The 19,486-nt window shown below is 37.4% G+C and overlaps 1 protein-coding gene across 3 annotated transcripts in view; it reads left to right on the forward strand.

Moving 5' to 3' along the window:
• The window catches only part of MYO16 (myosin XVI), a 627,599-nt gene extending 610,433 nt beyond the window's left edge, over positions 1–17,166 (forward strand). For all 3 annotated transcript variants that reach the window (XM_045821913.1, XM_045821912.1, XM_045821911.1), the window contains exon 35: positions 15,845–17,166. In XM_045821913.1, coding sequence (XP_045677869.1) covers positions 15,845–16,072 — 228 coding nt within the window. In that variant the 3' untranslated portion in view covers positions 16,073–17,166. The remainder of the gene's footprint in view (positions 1–15,844) is intronic.
• Positions 17,167–19,486: the final 2,320 nt, after the last annotated feature.

Raw genomic sequence — 19,486 nt, forward strand, 5'->3', positions numbered from 1 at the left:
GTTCCAACATCCGAATTATAGGGGTACCAGAACAGGAAGAAGAAAAGCAACAGATGGAGCACATATTTGAACAAATAATAAAGGAGAACTTCCCCAATCTGGCAAAGCGAACAGTCTTCCAAGAAATCCAAGAAGCTCAGAGAGCCCCAAAGAAGTTGGACCCAAGAAGAAACACACCAAGGCACATCATAATTACATTAGCCAAGGTAAAAACAAAGGAGAGAATCCTAGAAGCAGCAAGAGATAAGGGGACAGTAACCTACAAAGGAGTTCCCATCAGACTGTCAGCTGATTTCTCCAAAGAGACCTTACAGGCAAGAAGGGCTGGAAAGAAATATTCTAAGTCATGAAAGACAAGGACCTACATCCCAGATCGCTCTATCCAGCAAAGCTCTCATTTAGAATGGAAGGGAAGATAAAGTGCTTTTCATATAAGGTCAAGTTAAAGGAGTTCATCATCACCAAGCCCTTATTTTATGAAATGCTAAAGGGACTTATCTAAGAAAAGAAGATAAAGAAAAGACATGTATAGTAAAAGGACAGCAAACTCACAATTATTAACAACCACACCTAAAGCAAAACCAAAAGAAACTAAGTAAACAACTAGAACAGGAACAGAACCACAGAAATGGAGGGCACATGGAGGGCTAGCAGCAGGGGGGGGGGTGGGAGGAGGAGAGGGGGGAAAAGGTATAGAGAATAAGTAGCATAGAATGTAGGTTGAAAATAGATAGGGGGAGGGCAAGAATAGTACAGGAAATGTAGAAGCTAAAGAACTCATAAGAATGACACATGGACATGAACTAAAGTGGGGGGGGGGAACGTGGGTGGGAGAGGGGGTACAGGGTGGAGGGGAGAGAAGGGGGGAAATGGGACAACTGTAATAGCATAATCAATAAAATACATTCAAAAAAGAATCTACTAGAATAATAACGTGAAAATGCTTCAAGAATATAAAACAGTATCATGAGGATAACTTTTAGAGCTGGGCCTTGGAAACTTCAGGAGATTCTATATTTAGACATTTGAAACAGGACTGTTGTACAGAAGATAAATAGAATTATAGAGTATGTTTGTGTACATGTGATTGGGCTGACATATAGTCTATGTGAGAATGGATGTTGATAAAGTTGAAATAATTAGTGTGGTCAGAAATATAGGATTTTATGTATCTTGCTAAATTTTGTTAACTTGATTATTTAGGCTGGTGCAAAACAGTGGCATTGAAGATTTTTTAATAAACAAACTATGTGAGTAGATTTATTCTTTGGAAAGATAAAATTTAGTACATTAATTTTCCCAATAATACCTCCTGGTATTTGCAGAGAGTGTCCCACATAATCCCAAGAAAAATATTTTAAAAGGAATTATAGCACTCTTACTTCTGTTTCCAATATAATAGATTTATGTTTTTCCATATAGTTCCTGTACTTGAACCCCATTACTATACCATGTCATTACTATAAGCATACTCTAAGTATATGTTATCAATTTTTGCTAGAATCTGCTATTCACTTATACTGCCATGTTTTTTAAATGAATTGAGGTTAGAGTCCAGAGTCCAGAGCTCATACAAAATCCTTATCCTAAAATATCACAAATTAATTATATCACATGATGTACAGTAGAATTTAAAATTTCCATTTTAAAACTTTCTATTAATAGAAACATGCCCATTTTTATTCATAGCTATGAACTTAATATCAACTGAAAAATGTAAATAAATTTCCATTTAAATTGTACTAAGTCTCTTCCAATATAATATTACTTGTTATAAAAATAAAGAACAGTGGTTAACTTTTAAAAGAAATCAAAGTGTACAGATAAGGTAAAAAAAATAAAATCCTGTCTTCCCATTCTCACTGCTTGTTGTCCAGATATAGCTACTCTTGTTTCCAATAGAATGTGTAACATACCTTATAGGAGATATTTCCCTTTTATTTAACCCTTAGTCAAAAAATAAATAAAAAGCAAAAATGAACATAATTGGGCTACTGTATAAATGCTTATCTCTAAATTAGGAAGGCTCAGTTCTTTTTTGCCTAAACCAGAAATGCTGCTTTTGTTCTCAGATCATTTTCTTGATTTTTTAGAAGTGTAGAAATATACAATCTTTTAACTAAAGGTTTTTTTGAATCACATGTTATTTTATACCATATTTTAGGATGTATTCAGATAAACTTTGTTTTTACAAACTGTGATTTTTGAGTTTCATTTTTTAACATTATTTTTCCTCTTACATTTCCTCCAACATTTTGTTAGCATGGAGTGGAAATAGGATTTTCATTTGAAACACTAGTACTCACTATTCAATTGAGACACTTCCTTCTTTTAATTTCTAAAAATGTCAGTAAATGCCTCTTTTCACCTTTGGGTGAATAGTCAATAGAAAAATCAATTCTGTGACAAATGAACAGCAACATGATTTTACATATTAATTATTTAACAAAAGCTATTTTTATCATAGAAGGGAAAGACTTAAGGTAAAAATCAACTGCAAATTATTAATTTGCATTTATTATTATTCATAGAAATGCATATCTACAGGAAATGAACAAAATTTATCCCATTTTTAATTAGTTCATCTCTTAAAATGTATTAATGATAATAAAATACCATTAATAAATAGATATATAAGTAATAAACTTCATTAAGCCTTTATATTATACTGTATTTTCCTCTAGGTTGTGAGAAATTTAATGGTTTTTAACCCCTGGAAGTAAGTGAACTAAATATAACATCCACTTTATATATAAAACTTGTATGAACTCAATCTTTACATCCCTTTATCAAACTCTTCATACCTAGTTAATATCTCCTGGACATTAGAAAATACAAATACTTTATAAATATGGGTGGGAAAATGGAAACTAGATTCACATCTTGACTTTCTAAATAACAAATCAGTAAAATTTTCTCAATAACAAAATAAAAGCATTCCTTTAACCCCCATACTGAATTGTTGAGGTTGTAATTGCCAGTGTCTTAAGTAGCATCATTTCCAAGGATTACAGTTTCAATGAAGGAGTATTCTTGATTAAAAACCTACTGAAGGTCAAAGATTTTGTTCAAGGATGAATATCCTTGGCCATAGGGAAATGAATTTGGACTGGGATTATTTATGCATCTGCCCACATATGCTGGGAGCTTGAAATGTGGTGTTGAGGAATACCTGTTTATTGAAGGTAAATGGCATAGCTCCCTTCTGTTATCCTTCCTTAAACCTTATGACCCAGTGATTCCACTGCTGGAAATTTATCTGAAGAAACCCTAAACACTAATTTGAAAGAATATAAGCATCTCTATGTTCAATTGATTATTTATAATAGCCAAGATTTGGAAGTGTCCCAAGTGTCCATCAGTAGATGAGTGGATAAAACATTTATGGTACATTTGCATATTGGAATGCTACTCAGCCATAAAAAAGGAGAAAATTTTACCCTTTGTGACAGCATGGATGGACCTGAGGAGCATTTTACTAAATAAGCTAGTCAGAGAAAGACAAATACCATATGATTTCACTCATCTGTGGAATCTAATGAACAAACTCATAGATAGAAAGCAGGCTCACAGCCCCAGGGCAGGTGGGAAGATGGGATGATGAAGGAATTGAGAGTGGGGGTGGGGATGGAGGGGATGAATGGAAGTGGAAGAGAATATAGGAGGGATGAATGGTGACAACAAAAAGAGTAGAAAAACATGGAGGTATGGGTGCAACAAAGGCTCCATTTTAGGTCTAAACTTACAGGGGGGTGTAAATTTAAAATACGACTGCCCCACCCCCTTCCCGCTTAGGTGTAGCACACACAGGGGATGCTTGAGTAATACTGCCTGGCTTCCCGTGGTCGTGGAGCGGATCCTTTGTCAATTTCTTAAGGGATCAGGTCATCCCAGCTCCCAGTAAATTGTGATTCAGTGCTTTTTCATAGTGAATCACAAGTTGCCCTTAGACTCTGGACCTTTCAGATCTCTTTCGAATGTCAAATTTAAAAATAAAAATCACAGAATAATTTACAATTTATTTTTATACTCTCCATCAAAAGATTTTGTTTTCAAAGACTTAAGCTAACAGCCTGTGCCCTCTTCTAGAATCCCAGGTTTTGTACCTGTTATAGAAGAACACCATTCCCCCCCACCTGATACTATTAGAAAATAATAATTTGGAGCATGTTCAGGTTGCTTCAACCAGATGGCTATGAGACAATGAAAAGTTATTTCTCATGGTTCTGGAGGTATGAAGTCTGAAATCAGGAGGCAAGGTTGAGGCTGTTTTCCAGGTAACAGACTTTTCACTCTACTCTCAAGTGGCAAAAGAGGCAAAGGAGCTCTGTTCCATCTCTGTCCTAAGAGCATTAAACCTGCTCATGAGGCCTCTACCCTCATCACTTCCCAGAATCACTTCCCAGAGGCTCCAGTTCCAAATACTATCACATTGGGTTTTAGGATTCCAACATGAGAATTGTAGGGGGCACAAACATTCAGACCATAGCATAAGAAAAGGTTATTTTATTGCTTAAGGTATTGCATTCTTTGACCACCTTGAAGGCCATGCTGACTGTTCCACTCTTTTCAATGACTCTACTCACTAGCCATTCAAGTCCATCTAGGCTGGATCCAGAGTAAGTGATGGGTTTGAGATGACCCACACACTATGTGAATTCAGAGCATCAGAGCATTTTTAATGAATTACTAAAGATGGAAGGCTTGAAACGGCCTTATCTGAATCTGAGATATAAGGTTTATCTCAAGTATGGGATTTATCCAGGGTCAGTCTGGCATTATTTCAAGGCACTCTCTTCCTTTCTCTTTTTGGTCTTGATGGGGGTAAGTTGCACAATTACCCATAAGTTGTAAAGAAAGTGAAACCACAAGTCTAACATACAGGCATTCCTCAGAGATATTGTGGGCTTGTTTTCAGACTACCACAACAAAGCAAATATTGCAATAAAACAAATAAGATAATAAAGCAAGTCACACACATTTTTTTTAGTTTCCCAGTGCATATAAAAGTTATCTTTATACCATACTATAATCTATTAAGAGTGCAATAACATCATGTCTAGAATCAATATACATACCTAAATTAATAAATACTTTCTTACTGAAAAATACTAACCATAATTTGAGCCTATAGGTAAAATGTCTCCTATAGACTTGCTTGATGCAGGGTTGCCACAAATGTTCAATTTGTAAAAAAATACTATATCTGTGGTGGGCAATAAAATGAGATATGTGTGTGTTGTGGTAACATCTGTTCCTGCTCTCAAACATGTATTCAGGCATTCATACATTAACTCCATTTAAACCCTCCATGTAAAGCGAACTGGATGCACTGTGCTGGGTAAAGATTAATTTACTTAGTTTGGATTCTAAAGGACACACCTAGTCTTGTCAAGCAGCAACTAATTCTACCCACACGGAATTCTACACACATTGATTGGCCTTTTTCTCACCTTAATGATATCTATGACCCTTTTTAAATGAAAAAAAATCTCTTTGACTCTTAAAATTTCTTAAATTATTATAATGTTAATTAAATTTTTACATAAAATCTCTTTTTTAGCTGTCATTACAGTTGTAAAACCAAAGCAAATTTACAACTTCAAGTACAACAAAAACCTACAAAAGCAAAAAATGTAAAATAAACATTTTATATTGGGTATGATTTTGCTTAGTTGACAGGAAATTACTGTTGAAAATATGAATATGGTACTGACTCAGACTCCATGAACTTTGGTACATTTCTACCATCCTGTGCCATTGTTTTACCCAAGTCTCTGTCACTTTTTTAATTTTAGAGATATCAGAAAGGTGAGAGTAAGAGATGGAGAGAAACATCAGTGCGAGAGAGAAATATCAATTAGTTGTCTCCTGCACCTGCCCTAGCCAGGGACCAAACTGCAGTCCAAGCTTGTGCCCTGATTGGGAATCAAACCCATGACTTTGGGTTCACAGGATGACACTAAACCAACTGAGCCACACCAGTCTGGACTTTGTCATTTTTTTTTCTATTTAAACTGCTGGGCAAACCTACACTATCAGATCACTTAGATTTTTCTTAGAAAAGAATGCCTACTTGCATATTAAATGCATCTGCTCTTTTATTTTTAACCTGAAAGAATATAAAAAATATCACTTGTGTTAATCTGCTTTTAGATAAAACACAAAGTCAGAAATTAAAATTTCACTGTTAACTTAAAAAATAGGTATTAAAATGATCCAAAGCACAATTATATTGCTTTTTAAAAAATATTATAAAAATGAAAATGCAAAACATTGTAGATTGTCCCAAGAACTTAAGGGCCCCTGAAAACAAACAAACAAATCCCAATTTCAGAAACATTTAACTGTTATTTAAATTGCTCACTAAAATCTATGTCTACCTTTTACCTTATTCCTAAAATTCAAAAAACCTCTAGATCTTTTTATAATTTTCTTCCTGTGTATCTTTCTTTAATTTAAAATCATGTATAGACTTCCAACCAAGATGGAGGCATAGGTAGATACACTTTGCTTCCTCACACAACCAAAAGAAGGACAACGACAAATTTAAAAACAAAAAATAACCGGAACTGCCATAAAATTGAACTGTATGGAAGTCCAACAACCAAAGAGTTAAAGAAGAAACATTCATCCAGACTGGTAGGAGAGGCAGAGACGGGCAGCTGGGTAGAGAGGACTCACAGCAAGGCAGCAGCTGGCAGACTGGGTGAGGTAGTGGCTGGTGGAGCCAGCAGTTCCACTTTCTCGAGTGGCTAAACCGGGAGGAACAATGCGGAAGCAAGGCAGACCATACAACGCAGGGTTCCACCATGAGAAAATAAAGCCTCAAAACCTCTGACTGAAAAAACCTGTGGGGGTTGAGGCAGAAGCAGAAACTCCCAGCCTTACAGGAGAGTTTGTTGGAGACTCACAGGGTCCTAGAACATACACAAACCCACCCACCTGGGTATCAGTACAGAAGGGCCCAATTTGCTTGTGGGTAGCAGAGGAAGTGACTGAAACCTTGCTGAAAGCTGTTGGGAACCGCCCTGACTGGTATTAGAAGCTGAGACCCCCGCCTAGGCTAAGGCTAAGGGAACGCCCTTGGAACCGTGAGCCAGCAAGGAGACAAAAGCTTATCTTCCTGGCAGGAATGCTGTTTCTGCTGCTTTGTTCATAACTGAACCCCCCAAAAAGCTTGGTCGGTTAGCCAAAGACGGGTAAGATTCCCCACGGGCGGAACAACCCAAGCCAGGCACGATCACTTTGGGAGGCCCCCCAAAAGAAGGACTTGGGGGCTGCAGCAAAAGGGGGGTGATGGACCCTCACTCCTCGGCTTTGACAAAGTCTGAGTTCTCAGCGTCCGGAAGAAAATCTCCTTATCTCTCGGTGGCCTTAGTTCCCGGGCTCCACCTAAGCCTGAAACAATGACGGGGGAAGTACAGCTCGGTACTGGGAAGTGCGGATTTCCCGGGGTGATCAGGCCTAAGAAAGAACATGTAAATTACTGTGAAACCTTCTTTGTTCAAGAATGCTCTCAGTTGAATGAGGAGGGTCTTAGGAGGAAGCTAGTTTGTTCCTCAGCCTTACAGCTCTTTGACCCCCCAACTCAATAGACCGGCAGAGTTCTTTGTTTTATATATTCCTTACTTCCCCTAATGAGTATTGTACGTTACCTGAGTTATTATGCAAAATGAGCCTAATAAAAGCAGGTATGGACGGTGGATCGGCGCGCTCCCCACTAGGGGGGTGGCCATTCTGTCCCTACTTCCCCCACAGAAACTGGTTTGTCTCTGTGCATGTGTGTCTTTTCTCGCGTATTGTCGAGCCATCCACAGTGTGCCGTGGTCACTGCTAGCCGGTGACCCACGCGCAACAGAAAGCTGAGGAAGCAGCATTGTTTCCTCTTGGACTTCTCCTGCACATATAGTACCACAATGCAACCATGTGGGTTGCCCCAACCTGGCGAATACCTAGGGATCCCCTCCTTACCATGTAACAGGTGCACCCGGACAAAGAAATACAGCCCAAATGAAAGAACATATTAAAGCTCCAGAAAAAATACAACTAAGCAATGAAGGAATAGCCAATCTATCAGGTGCAGAATTCAAAACACTGGTAATCAGGATGCTTACAGAAATGGTGGAGTATGGTTGCAAATTAGAGGAAAAAGTGAAGGCTATGAAAATTGAAATTAAAAAAATGTACAAGGAACCAACAGTGAGGAGAAGGAAACTGGAACTCAAATCAACAGTTTGGAGTAGAAGGAGGAAATAAACATTCAACCAGAACAGAATGGAGAAACAAGAATTTAAAAAAAAATGTGGAGAGGCTTTGGAACCTCCAGGACAACTTTAAATGTTCCAACATCCCAATCATAGTGGTGCCAGAAGGAGAAGAAGAGCAAGAAATGGAAAACTTATTTGAAACTGTAATGAAAGAGGACTTCCCCAATCTGGCAAAGGAAATAGACTTCCAGGAAGTCCAGAAAGCTCAGAGAGTCCCCAGAAAGTTGGGCCTAAGAAAGAACACACACCAAAGCACATCACAATTAAGTCCCCCAAGATTAAAGACAAGGAGAGAACCTTAAAAGCAGCAAGATAAAAAGAGAGAGTTACCTGCAAAGGAGTTCCCATTAGACCATCAGCTGATTTCTCAAAAGAGATTTGCAGGCAAGAAGGGGCTGGAAAGAAGTATTCAGAGTCAAGAAAGGCAAGGACCTACATCCAAGATTATTCAGTGAAGCTATCATTTAGAACAGAAGGGCAGATAAAGTGCTTCCCAGATAAGGTCAAGTTAAAGGAGTTCATTATCACCAAGCTCTTATTATATGAAATATTAAAGGGACTTAACAGAAAAAGAAGATAAAAAATATAAAGAGTAAAATGACAACAAACTCACAACTATCAACCACTGAATCTAAAAACAAACTAAGCAAACAACTAGAACAGGAACAGATTCACAGAAATAGAGATCACATGGTGGGTTATCAGTGGGGAAGGGCAGAGGGTACAGGGAATAAGAAGCATAAATCATATGTACAAAATAGACAGTGGGAGGTTAAGAATAGTAGGGGAAATAGAGAAGCCAAGAACTTATATGTATGAACTATGGACATGAACTAAGGTAGAGGAATGATGGTGGGAGGGTGGGTACAGGGCAGAGGGAGCTAAGGGGAGAAAAATGGGACAACTGTAATAGCATAATCAATAGAATATATTAAAAATGAAATAAAATCATGTATACATCATAATTGTATTATAGATCCAGTGTGTTGCTCAGTATTTTGAGAGCTTCATCTTAATCAGGAAGGGAGATTTTATGGTCCTTTATATAGGACCATATTATGAGAAGTCATTACATTTAACATTTTCTGACTTAGCCATCAGGATAACTATAATTCAGAATGTTTAGAGATTCTCTCAAGTCAAACAGCTAATAATGACAAAGTCATAATAGCAAACATTTATAGAGCATTCACTTTTAAGTAGCTCATATGTGTTATTCATGTAATCTTTATCCATCCTTTTGAGGTAGATTTTTAGTGTGATCCTAATTTACTGATGTGGAAGCTGATAGATTTGTTCAAGGTTACTCAACCATTAGGTGACAAGTTTAAGATTCCATTCTAGGCACTCTGACTTAGGATTTCATACATACTGTCTCTGCTCAACCAACCTCAACGTCTTTGTAGGTTTGTGATTCTCTGTTAAAGAATAAAGTTCAATGTCTATGTTAAATCCTGTGGAAACATCTCTTCCTGCCCCTTTCCATCTGATTGACCATCTCATGTTTTAAAATTTAGATAAAAAGTTACCACCTCTTTGAAGTCTCTGCAGACCCTCCTCCATAGAATTTCCTTTCCCAGATAAATTATAAAAAGGAAAAAAAGTTTAAAAAACCTCCCTCTTTTTGACTAACTCCATCTCTATGCCATGGGCAACACATTAAGACACTTGTGTGAGTGACATGTATAAAAGTTCCATTAAAAGCAGGGTATCTTATACCCAAATGTTCGGGTGTGTTGAACACTTTTTACTTTCCCAGTTACAACACTTGCCTTCTGTTTCTGAAAGATGATTTTGTGTGCAAACACTAATACTTAAAATATGCCAGAAAATAAAACAAATAAGTGACTAGCTATCTGAAGTGGTGACATGGGGTTGTAATGTACCTTTTAAAGCAGTGGAAAACAAGATTTAAGTTAAAACACACCACACACAAACATGGCATCCTTGTCCTACCAACAAACGCAGATAAATGAGACTTGATGAGAGACCATCTGACTCTGAGCCTACATTGCCAGCAGCATCCCTAATCTCCAGAGTCATTTCTTCTCTTTCTGAAAAGAAATGCTTTCTTTTCAATATCAAAACTAAAATTCTTGTTAAAAAGTCATTATGGCCTTGTTAATAATAATATTTTTGTGGAATATCAAATACTGGTAAAGGAAGCTATGAGGTTTTTTGTTATTAGTGATATATTATAAAATTTAAAGAATGGAGAAACACTGATTTAGATTTTTTACAGTACTGAATAATATTATAATTATTTGTTGTTGCTTATATATTACTTGACCACCATTTAAATAATATTCATAGTTACATTTGCTTGATATTCTAAAATATTAAAGCTCTTGGCTGTGACAACTATGATTTGTATGCCTCAAATCTAATTAATAAATCTAACCAAAGCAAACTAAACATTAGTCAGAGCTCGTCCTATCTTCCATTTATTGTCTCACAGATCATAATTTAAAATGCTCTCTGAACCTCACTGTGTTGAAAATAGTGACTGTCATACACCCTTACACAGAATTTTTGCCTTCATTTAAAACATAACCTGTGAAGATCCTGTTTTTTTGTTTTTTAAATGAAGATCAATAATGTCAATATTTTAACATCTCATTTATGCCATTCTGGCCAACTATCTTTATATACCTATTAAATTTTACTCAATACCTATTAATCTCCATAATAGAAAATAAAGATTCATGAGATCTCTCAATGAAAGAGTTTATTCTGAGCATTGGTTGATTATTGCAAACATCAGTCTAGTTTTTGCTTATCAAGGAAGCATAAAGAGCTATTAGTTGTTGACTCAAAGACAGCGTTCTTCTGTACTCACTACATTATTCAAGACATCAATACCCTCATTAAGAAAGTGCTTTCTAATGGTTTGTATATATAAGTTTCACCTTTTATAATGTACTTGGGAATTCAGATTTTTTTAATAAACATTGAGAAGCTTTGAAAGGGTAGAGAGCAATTTTTCCAGTGAAGCAATGACTTAGGGGATTTGGGACATTGTATGTCAGAATCACTCCCCACAAGCCTTATTCAAATCAGCATCCACTGAAAGTCACTCTCACAAATTGGTGCAGCTTCTGTGGAGTAACTGAATCTGTAAATCTCTTCCTGTTATGAAGGACTTAGCAGAGGGTCTCACGTAGTGTATGTTTTTGGTCATTATGCAAAATTACTGAGAGTTGTGGATTGAGAAGAAATATAAAATGGATGCATTTTGCAATTGGTATGAGGACGGTGTATGTTCACATCAGCGTGAAGATAAATCCAGCACATGACATCAGGCCATGAAAGGGCAAGGCTAACTGCTGGGTGGAGATCTGGATTCTGTTTGCCTAGTTTTTGTGCTTTACTCTGTTTTGTTAGGAGTTGACTCCACTTTTATATTCTTTATGTACCTTTCTTTCTTTCTTTTAGATTAATCAAATATTTATTTCACATTTCCTTTATATTAACTTATTTACTGTACATTCACTGTTCTTGTAGTTTCACTACAGAATAAAATGTGTACTTTATTCCATCATAACAGATTTTATTACTTTTACCATTTCCCTAATACTGCTAGAACTTCAGAACTTCTAAACTTCATGAAACCCCTCCTGGCTTTGGAAGTTATTGGTGGCATCCATTCTTATTTTATATTTAATTTTAAGTCTATAAAGCATTACAAATGTATAACTTATATTTACCCATGTATTTAATTCCACTGTTCTTTTCTCTTAAATTTCCATTTTTCCATCTGATAACATTTTCTCTCACCTTAAAAACACACACATATACACAAGACTTTTGATGTTAAATTACTTCATTTTTGTTTGTCCAGAAGCATTTCTATTTCACCTGCATAATTAAGGGATTTTTTTAATACAAAATTCTAGGTTGAATTGCTTTCTTTCAGTACTTTAACCTGTGATTTGCTGTCTTCTGTCTTCCAATTATACTCTGTAAAAGTCCGCTTTCACTCTCATTGTCATTTCTTTAAAGGTAACATGTCTTTTCCTCTGGATTTTTAAAGTACTTCTTTTTGTCTTTTGTCTTTGGTGTTTTTAATATGATATGCCTTGTATTTTCTTGTTGTTGGTGAAGATGTGTGTTTATTTTTTGTGTGATTTGCTGAGCTGATTAAATGTGTGTATTGACGCTATTCACAAGTCTTGGAAACATCTGTTTGACAATTGCTTTGCCACATTCTTTGTATTTCTTCTACTTCAGATACTCCTGTTATGTTCATGTCCATTCTGCTATTTCTTACATTTATCCACCTTTTTCTGTTCTTTTAAATATTTAATCATAGGTATTTTAGTCTTTACCTGCTAACTCTGTATGTGGATCATCTCTGAATCTGTTTTATAGTTTGAATTTTGGTAAATTTCCTTGTCTCTTCACATGTATAGTAATTTCTGATTGCATGGGAAACATTGTATATAAACAAACTATGAATGCTATAGACGATGTTTTCTACATAAAAGGTTATCATCATCCTTTGTTAGGAAGCAAAGACAAGGGATGATCACATCAATCCAATCACAAATGGAGCTGTGTTGGAGAACCAGTTTATTTCTGGTTCTCCTCTAATCCTCACATTGCACCTTCCCATGCTTTGAGTGAAAACCTATACGGTCCCTTAGCACTGAAACAGTACAGGAGCTCCAGCTCTGTATTTGAGAGCCCCATACTCCATCCATGTGCCCCACTCAGTTTTAAAGCCTGAAAATCTTTAAGATGAAACTAGTCAGGTGCTTGAGGCTCTCCTCTCCCCTGTTAAAATACTGCTTCTGAAAACATCTCTGTCATTATAGGACATTTCACTCTACTTTTTATAAGCTTTTGACCCAAGGCATCACTTACTCATACAGTTGAATAACTTAACAAATATCTCTTGGGGAAAATGGCCATGTATTTGAGGATCCTCAAGTTTCCAATTTGTGTCTCAAGTTCCATGTACCTGCAAAATATTGTACAGTTTTCTGTTTCTTCTAGAAGGAGCTCTCCAGACCTACAGAAGTATATAATTGGTAGATGCACATCCCACAAAAAAAGCAGCTGGTAATTATTCATTTGCTCAGAAAGATTCTCTCCATCCAGAAATTTGGTTTCTCTAGTTCTCAGTTTTTCCAGGGCTTTGTGATGTTTTAAAAATATGATTTTTGTAATTTATTCCTTTCTTATTTTATAATGTGGGAGAAGTATCCTGCCATGACCTATGAAATCTTATGCAGAAATAGAAGTTCTTTATTTTGTTTTCTAAATAGATCAATATGAACTTCTATTACTTAAGGAAGGTGATATTTCAAGGGAGTTTTGGGAAAATAATCAGCTAAGATGGTAGTCATACCCTTCTATTAATTAATTATTCTCTCATAAAAATAAATCCAATGGCAGCATTTTTGGAGATTGCTATTATATACTGAATGTATGCCAAGGAACATATATACAGATATTTAATATTCATAGAGTAAATGAGACTGAAGCTAAATGTAATCACCACATAATATATGGGTAGAGAAGAGAGAGGAATAAAGGAAACATTCAGATTTCACTCAAATTCCACTTAGAAAAAGAAGGGAAAAGGAAGGTGGTATAGAAATCTTTAGCATCCTGGATATACTTGCTAAGTAAACGATAAGCACTATAGAGTAATCACTAAGAAGGCAGACTCTGCAGCCAGCCTGCTTGATTCCAGTATTTTGTGTGACTTTGGAAAAACTACTTAACCTCTCTATGCCTCAATTTCCTCATCACAAAATGCTAGCACTGCGTTATAGAGTTCTTGGAAGGACTACATGAGTTAACATTTGTAAGGTACTTAGAAAAGTGCTCAGTATCTACTTAGTACTCTAAAGTATTTATTGAATAAATAATTTTTATGCATACCCTCCACCTCACTTTCTTGGCTCACTTCCCTGACAGTAGAGTCTTCCCAATAGGACAATATCTCATTTCCAGGTCATTCTGGTGCAGTCCTGGGCACTAGAGAAAAATGTCCTTTTAAGTGGGGCATGCTGCTTTAGCAGCCTGTTTTCTATTGATGCCTGCAGGTTGCTTTAGGAATTGGATGACCACAGTCCTGTTTTCCACACCTAGGTTTTTAATTTTTTCCTTGTTTGTAAATTCAGTCTGGGAAAACTCCTGCTAAAAACCAGCTCCAGAAATCTACTTATGCATGCTGGATATGGATTTGACCTCCTGGTTTCTGTGTTTTAACACCATATCTGAACATTCTGTCCAACAGCTTGAGTCTAGGCTTCAAATTCTCCTTCTTGGGGCAGATAATAGGCTTGGTTGTCCAGGTGAAGGTGTTGGTGTTAGAATTGTCCTGAACACTTGATTACCTGTGCTTCTTTCAAGCACCTGTTGTCACATAAGCAGAAACTCCTGTGTCCTGCTCTTCTTCTCTTTTGTCTTGATGAAGAGGATGAAAGCAGCACTGGCCAAAAGTAACAGGTGCTCTGGAGGTGGAGTGAGCCATCTCATTTCATATGAATTCCACCAATATTCCTATCCTCCTTTACTGTCCTCACCTAGAACCTCATTTTTTAAAACCAGCATACTCACTTTAGAATTGACAGAAATACTGGTTTCTGCAATGTCCAGCCATTAACAGATTACCGGCTGCAGGCAGCAGGGGAAGCCCATGGCAGTCAATGTAGCCTGGTTGTCCTCAAGTGCCCCAGCTGCAGTGAGGGGGCAAGTGCAGTCTCCAGGGCATCTCTCTTCAGGTGCCCTAAGGAAAATCACGGATACAATTGCATGTTTTGATGTTGTCCTGAAAAGGCCCCTAAAATTCTCATCTCTGCAGTCTCAAGATCTGAGGGAGCACACAGCTGCTAGTTTAGATCACAGCTTTGACTCACTGCCATGAAGTGGCTCATGCATGGACACACCAGTGGGCTGGCAGGTGGTCTCAAGCACAACTACCTGACTCCACTGAGCTCATTTGATATTTTAGTGGCTGTCTCTTGTCACACGTAACTCTTGGAAATGGTTTCTATATTACTGTGGTCCTCTCTTAACATTGACTGTAAGTGGGCCCTCTTGAGCAGGGGGTCCAACCTTGGGTCAGTGCATGGTGGTCAGAGTGGCGTCACATTACCTTAAAAGATAATGAGAGTAATCATGCATAGATGAAGTGGATCCTAGAATGGGGAGAACCTTTCAAAATCCAAAAACATCAGACAGAATTACAATTGTAGTAAGTTAAATAAAGAGAAAGTACAAGATGTTATAAGAATATACATAATAATAGGGCAAAGGGAAAATAGACATTTAAGTCTTACTTGTATCACCTGGAGGTATATCACATGTTAACCTGTGTACCTATCCTAAATGTTCCACTGATTTGTTTTTTGTTCCATTCACCTTAATTCAGCAGCTCACAGCCGATCCACTTGAATGCCAGTTACTGAGTGCCTGGAGGTTTTACAGGGAACAAATGATGTCTCTCTTGACCCAAGTCCAGTCCCTTGGCATCCAGATGTTACTATTATACATGTTGTGCTGCTCACACACAATTCGTATTTGGCATTACTCTTTTTCTCCCCTCTTTCCTACCACAGGTAATCCATCAGCTGAGGCTCTCAGAGAATGAAAGTGTGGCCCTGCAGGAACTCCTAGACTGGAGGCGAAAGCTCTGTGAGGAAAGAGAAGACTGGCAGCAAATCCTGCAGCACTCGGAGCCCAGAGGGCCTCCCCCACCTCCTTGCAAAAAACCCACTCTCCTGAAGAAGCCAGAAGGGGCCTCCTGCAGCAGGCTGCCTTCTGAGTTCTGGGACACAACCATCTGATGTAGTCCGAACTACAGACTCGGAATAAAACTGCCTAGTGATTCCAGGCTGCATCAACAGAAGGCTGCCTCCGATACACACTGGGTGCTCTCTCCACACATTTACACAGAAAAGCACAGCACAGAGAGGTTAAATACCCGAGATTCCCTGGATATGTGTGTGTGACTGTGTGTGCGTGTTTTCTTACCCATTCTGTGTGGATACATTCTGATTTTCAGGCTTCATGGTTATAGGGCCATGCTACCTCTATGTAGCAAGAAAAAAAGCTATAAAATGTGTGGATGAGGTGGGAGAGGGAAGAGTGGTGGAGGAGAGGAGGGATCCATGCACACTATACATTTGTTTTTATATAGTCTGACCACATGCTCCTTGAACTCCAATCATTTTACTATAATGTACTCTACAGGACATGTGTTTTATTTCCTTGTAGGTGTTTGTGTTTTATTGGAATTATGAACCTGAAAATTATTTACATGTTTCTTACTGTATTTTATAACTTTATGCAATTGGTGGTGCTCCCTTTCTTCAAAATACATATTTTTAAAAATTGTTTCTAGAATTTTTTTCTTTCACATGCCATTTTTTAACCTAAAATACCTAAGAATCTCGGGACTATGTTGTTGTTTTAGCTTCGCCCTACATATATATGGAACAAGTCCCATGTTTTATATTTTGTTCATTGAGTAGAAGGCAGTTCTTTCTTATGCCCTGCATTTCTGGATATGTGGGTAGTGAGCTTTTTAATTAAATCTCATCTGCTGACTTAAGTATAAGTTACAGGAAATTTTGTGTCATTCAGCATGTATGGCTTCAAATTCATAGCTGTTGGGATGAAAGGGTCATATTCATTTAAGGTCTACACCATACAAATAAGCACGTTGAGATTTACTGGTTCGAGCAGTAATGCCACATCACAAGACAATTGTCCTCTCCAAGCTCCACTGCATGGCTCACCTGCTGTATATCCTCAACCCTCCTGTAATGCAACTGCCTTGTCTGTTGATGTGCTTCTGTGGGCTGTCAGAAAGCTCTGAGTGGTGCCATTAGACCATCATGTCCTGCTACTCAAAACTTTTTATTCATACCAGCCTTTGAAAAGTGACTGTGCCAATAAAAGGGTACAACTATGTTCTTCTGTGGCTTTATTTATTAGTTGTTGTTGTTATCTTCCACAAATGCTTCTGTTTCCTGGTAAGAGCTACAGGGGCATTTAAACAATCTCATTTATCCAAACTCCTTTCACATGTGTTTCTGATAACACTTTTGCAAGCTTCAGGCTCTGGTGGTTTGTTTTAAAATAAAGTTTTATGATTATTTATATATAATTATTATGTAGGCATGTGCCTGTTTTAGGACTAATATCTGCATTATTTAGGAATAATAATAGACAAACAGATCAAGAGATAGCAGTTTGTTGATACTCATGAGTCCAACACCATGCCGGGGCGGGGGTGGGGGGTGGCTATATGAAGAAGTACCTGGATCAGTCAGGAGGGAATGAGGGAATTAGTGAGTTAAAGCTTTCTTGGTGGTTTCATGGGGAGGGATGGGTGAGGCAGTATATGCAGATATGGGACAGATGAGTTTTTGAATAATTTCAGCAGGCCCTGAGGTGCAGAGACTAAACCTGGTTATCTGGTACCTGGCCCTGAGTGTGGCCTAGAGTGGGAGAGACCAATAAAAGGTGTGATTGAGGTGTGGGCTCTGGATTGATTGGTTGGAGTTGTTTACTTTCTCTAGGACTTGGCTAGCCCTGGGAGGGGCAGTTCCTCCAGGATCAGCAAGGCTCAGATGTCAAAGCATCAGATTACAGAATTAGCTAACAACAAGTGTGAAGGACCCACAGAGGTGGACAACTGTGTGGAGGTTGACTATGGAAGTAAGGGGCAGTCTGGGCAGAGGAGGGCAAAGGGGGAAAATTGGGACAACTGTAATAGCACAAACAAACATTTTTAAAATTTTAAAAAGGAATACAGAAAATAAAAGACATAGGTAGTATAGGGTTAACTGGCAAATTACTGTACTATCCAAGAATCACCGAGATGTGTTCTGCCCAACCTCTAGCCAACAACCAAGCCCCACACTGTGCCTCTTCCTCTTCTATCTCCCTGATATCTGACTTCCTAACCTCAGCCACTAAGCAACAGAAGAAGCCAACTTTCCTTAGTATACACAACCTCCGTGGCCATGCTTTGCACATTGTAAGCATTTAATAACCTTGGTTAAATTAAAAGTTTGAATTGGATGTGCCCCTTCTCCAATACACACACAGTTTCTTTAGACCAGAATGAACTGCTCAGGCATGACACCTTGTGAAAACTTGTTTCAATGTGCTCTGAGCACTTGCTGTGAGGGTTCTGGGTGCTTTGCAATATTATTTCTAATATTGGCATATGGCTCCGTGGTAATTATTATTATCTGTAAATTATCCTGAAATTGGGCTGGGAGCTTTAAGTAGGCTGTCAGAATGTAAACCTTAGTCATTATGGTCCCAAAGTCCATGACATTATAACTTGATATACAGAAGCTTTCTACTTATTATATAGAAGTATATCTTTTAAAAAATCAAATTAAATGATGTTTTGGGGGTTACATCATTGTGTGAAACTGACAAGTTTATTACTGATAAAACTTACATGAAGTAAGCAGTCCCAAGCACTTGAGAATCCAAAAGACACACCCTTCTATTCCTACTAACATGGTCACAAGCTGAACCTGCCAATCGCCTACTAGAGGTACCATGAGCACCATGAAATAGTAGGTATTTAATCTGCCTAGTAATCACTTGCTTCCTCTAACATTTGTTGATCTTCCAGAGGTAGAGGGAGAACCCCTTGGAGATTTTCTAGAACATGATCTCCTAAGTCAGTAAGGCCTTTTGGGTTTAGTTGTTTGTTTTCTTCACAGTGGAGTGCAATTTCAGGTATATATTAATCACTACTTTAGAACCATCTGATTGTACCTGTTCTACTTAGGTGATAGAAGAATCAGCAGAGACTCAAAGGCATTAATATCAATAGTCACAATAACATGAGAAAAAATCCAGGCCTATGTGTGTATTAAAAGTATATACTGAATGGCTCTCTAATGATTACAGCATTGTCACAAAAATAAGCAAAGGTACTATTTCTGGATAATAAAGCACTGAATGCTATTTCATATAAGCAAGATTTCAACAATTATGTATATATGCAATATATTTAATGATGGTATTTAATTGCTATCAGACCATATGGTATGAATTATGGTATATTATTAGGCCTTAGACCTTGTGTTTAGCAATATAATTGGTATGAATTATTACCCTATGTTCAAACACTGCCCAATTGCTTTTTTAAAAAAATGTTTTATGAGGAGTCTCTAAAAACTATCAAAATGTTTATAGTGGGTTAAAATGATTTAAAATGTATTTTC

Source organism: Phyllostomus hastatus, unplaced genomic scaffold, assembly GCF_019186645.2.
Source record: "Phyllostomus hastatus isolate PE091 unplaced genomic scaffold, TTU_PhHast_1.1 phas_scaffold_46, whole genome shotgun sequence".
NCBI lineage: Eukaryota > Metazoa > Chordata > Mammalia > Chiroptera > Phyllostomidae > Phyllostomus > Phyllostomus hastatus.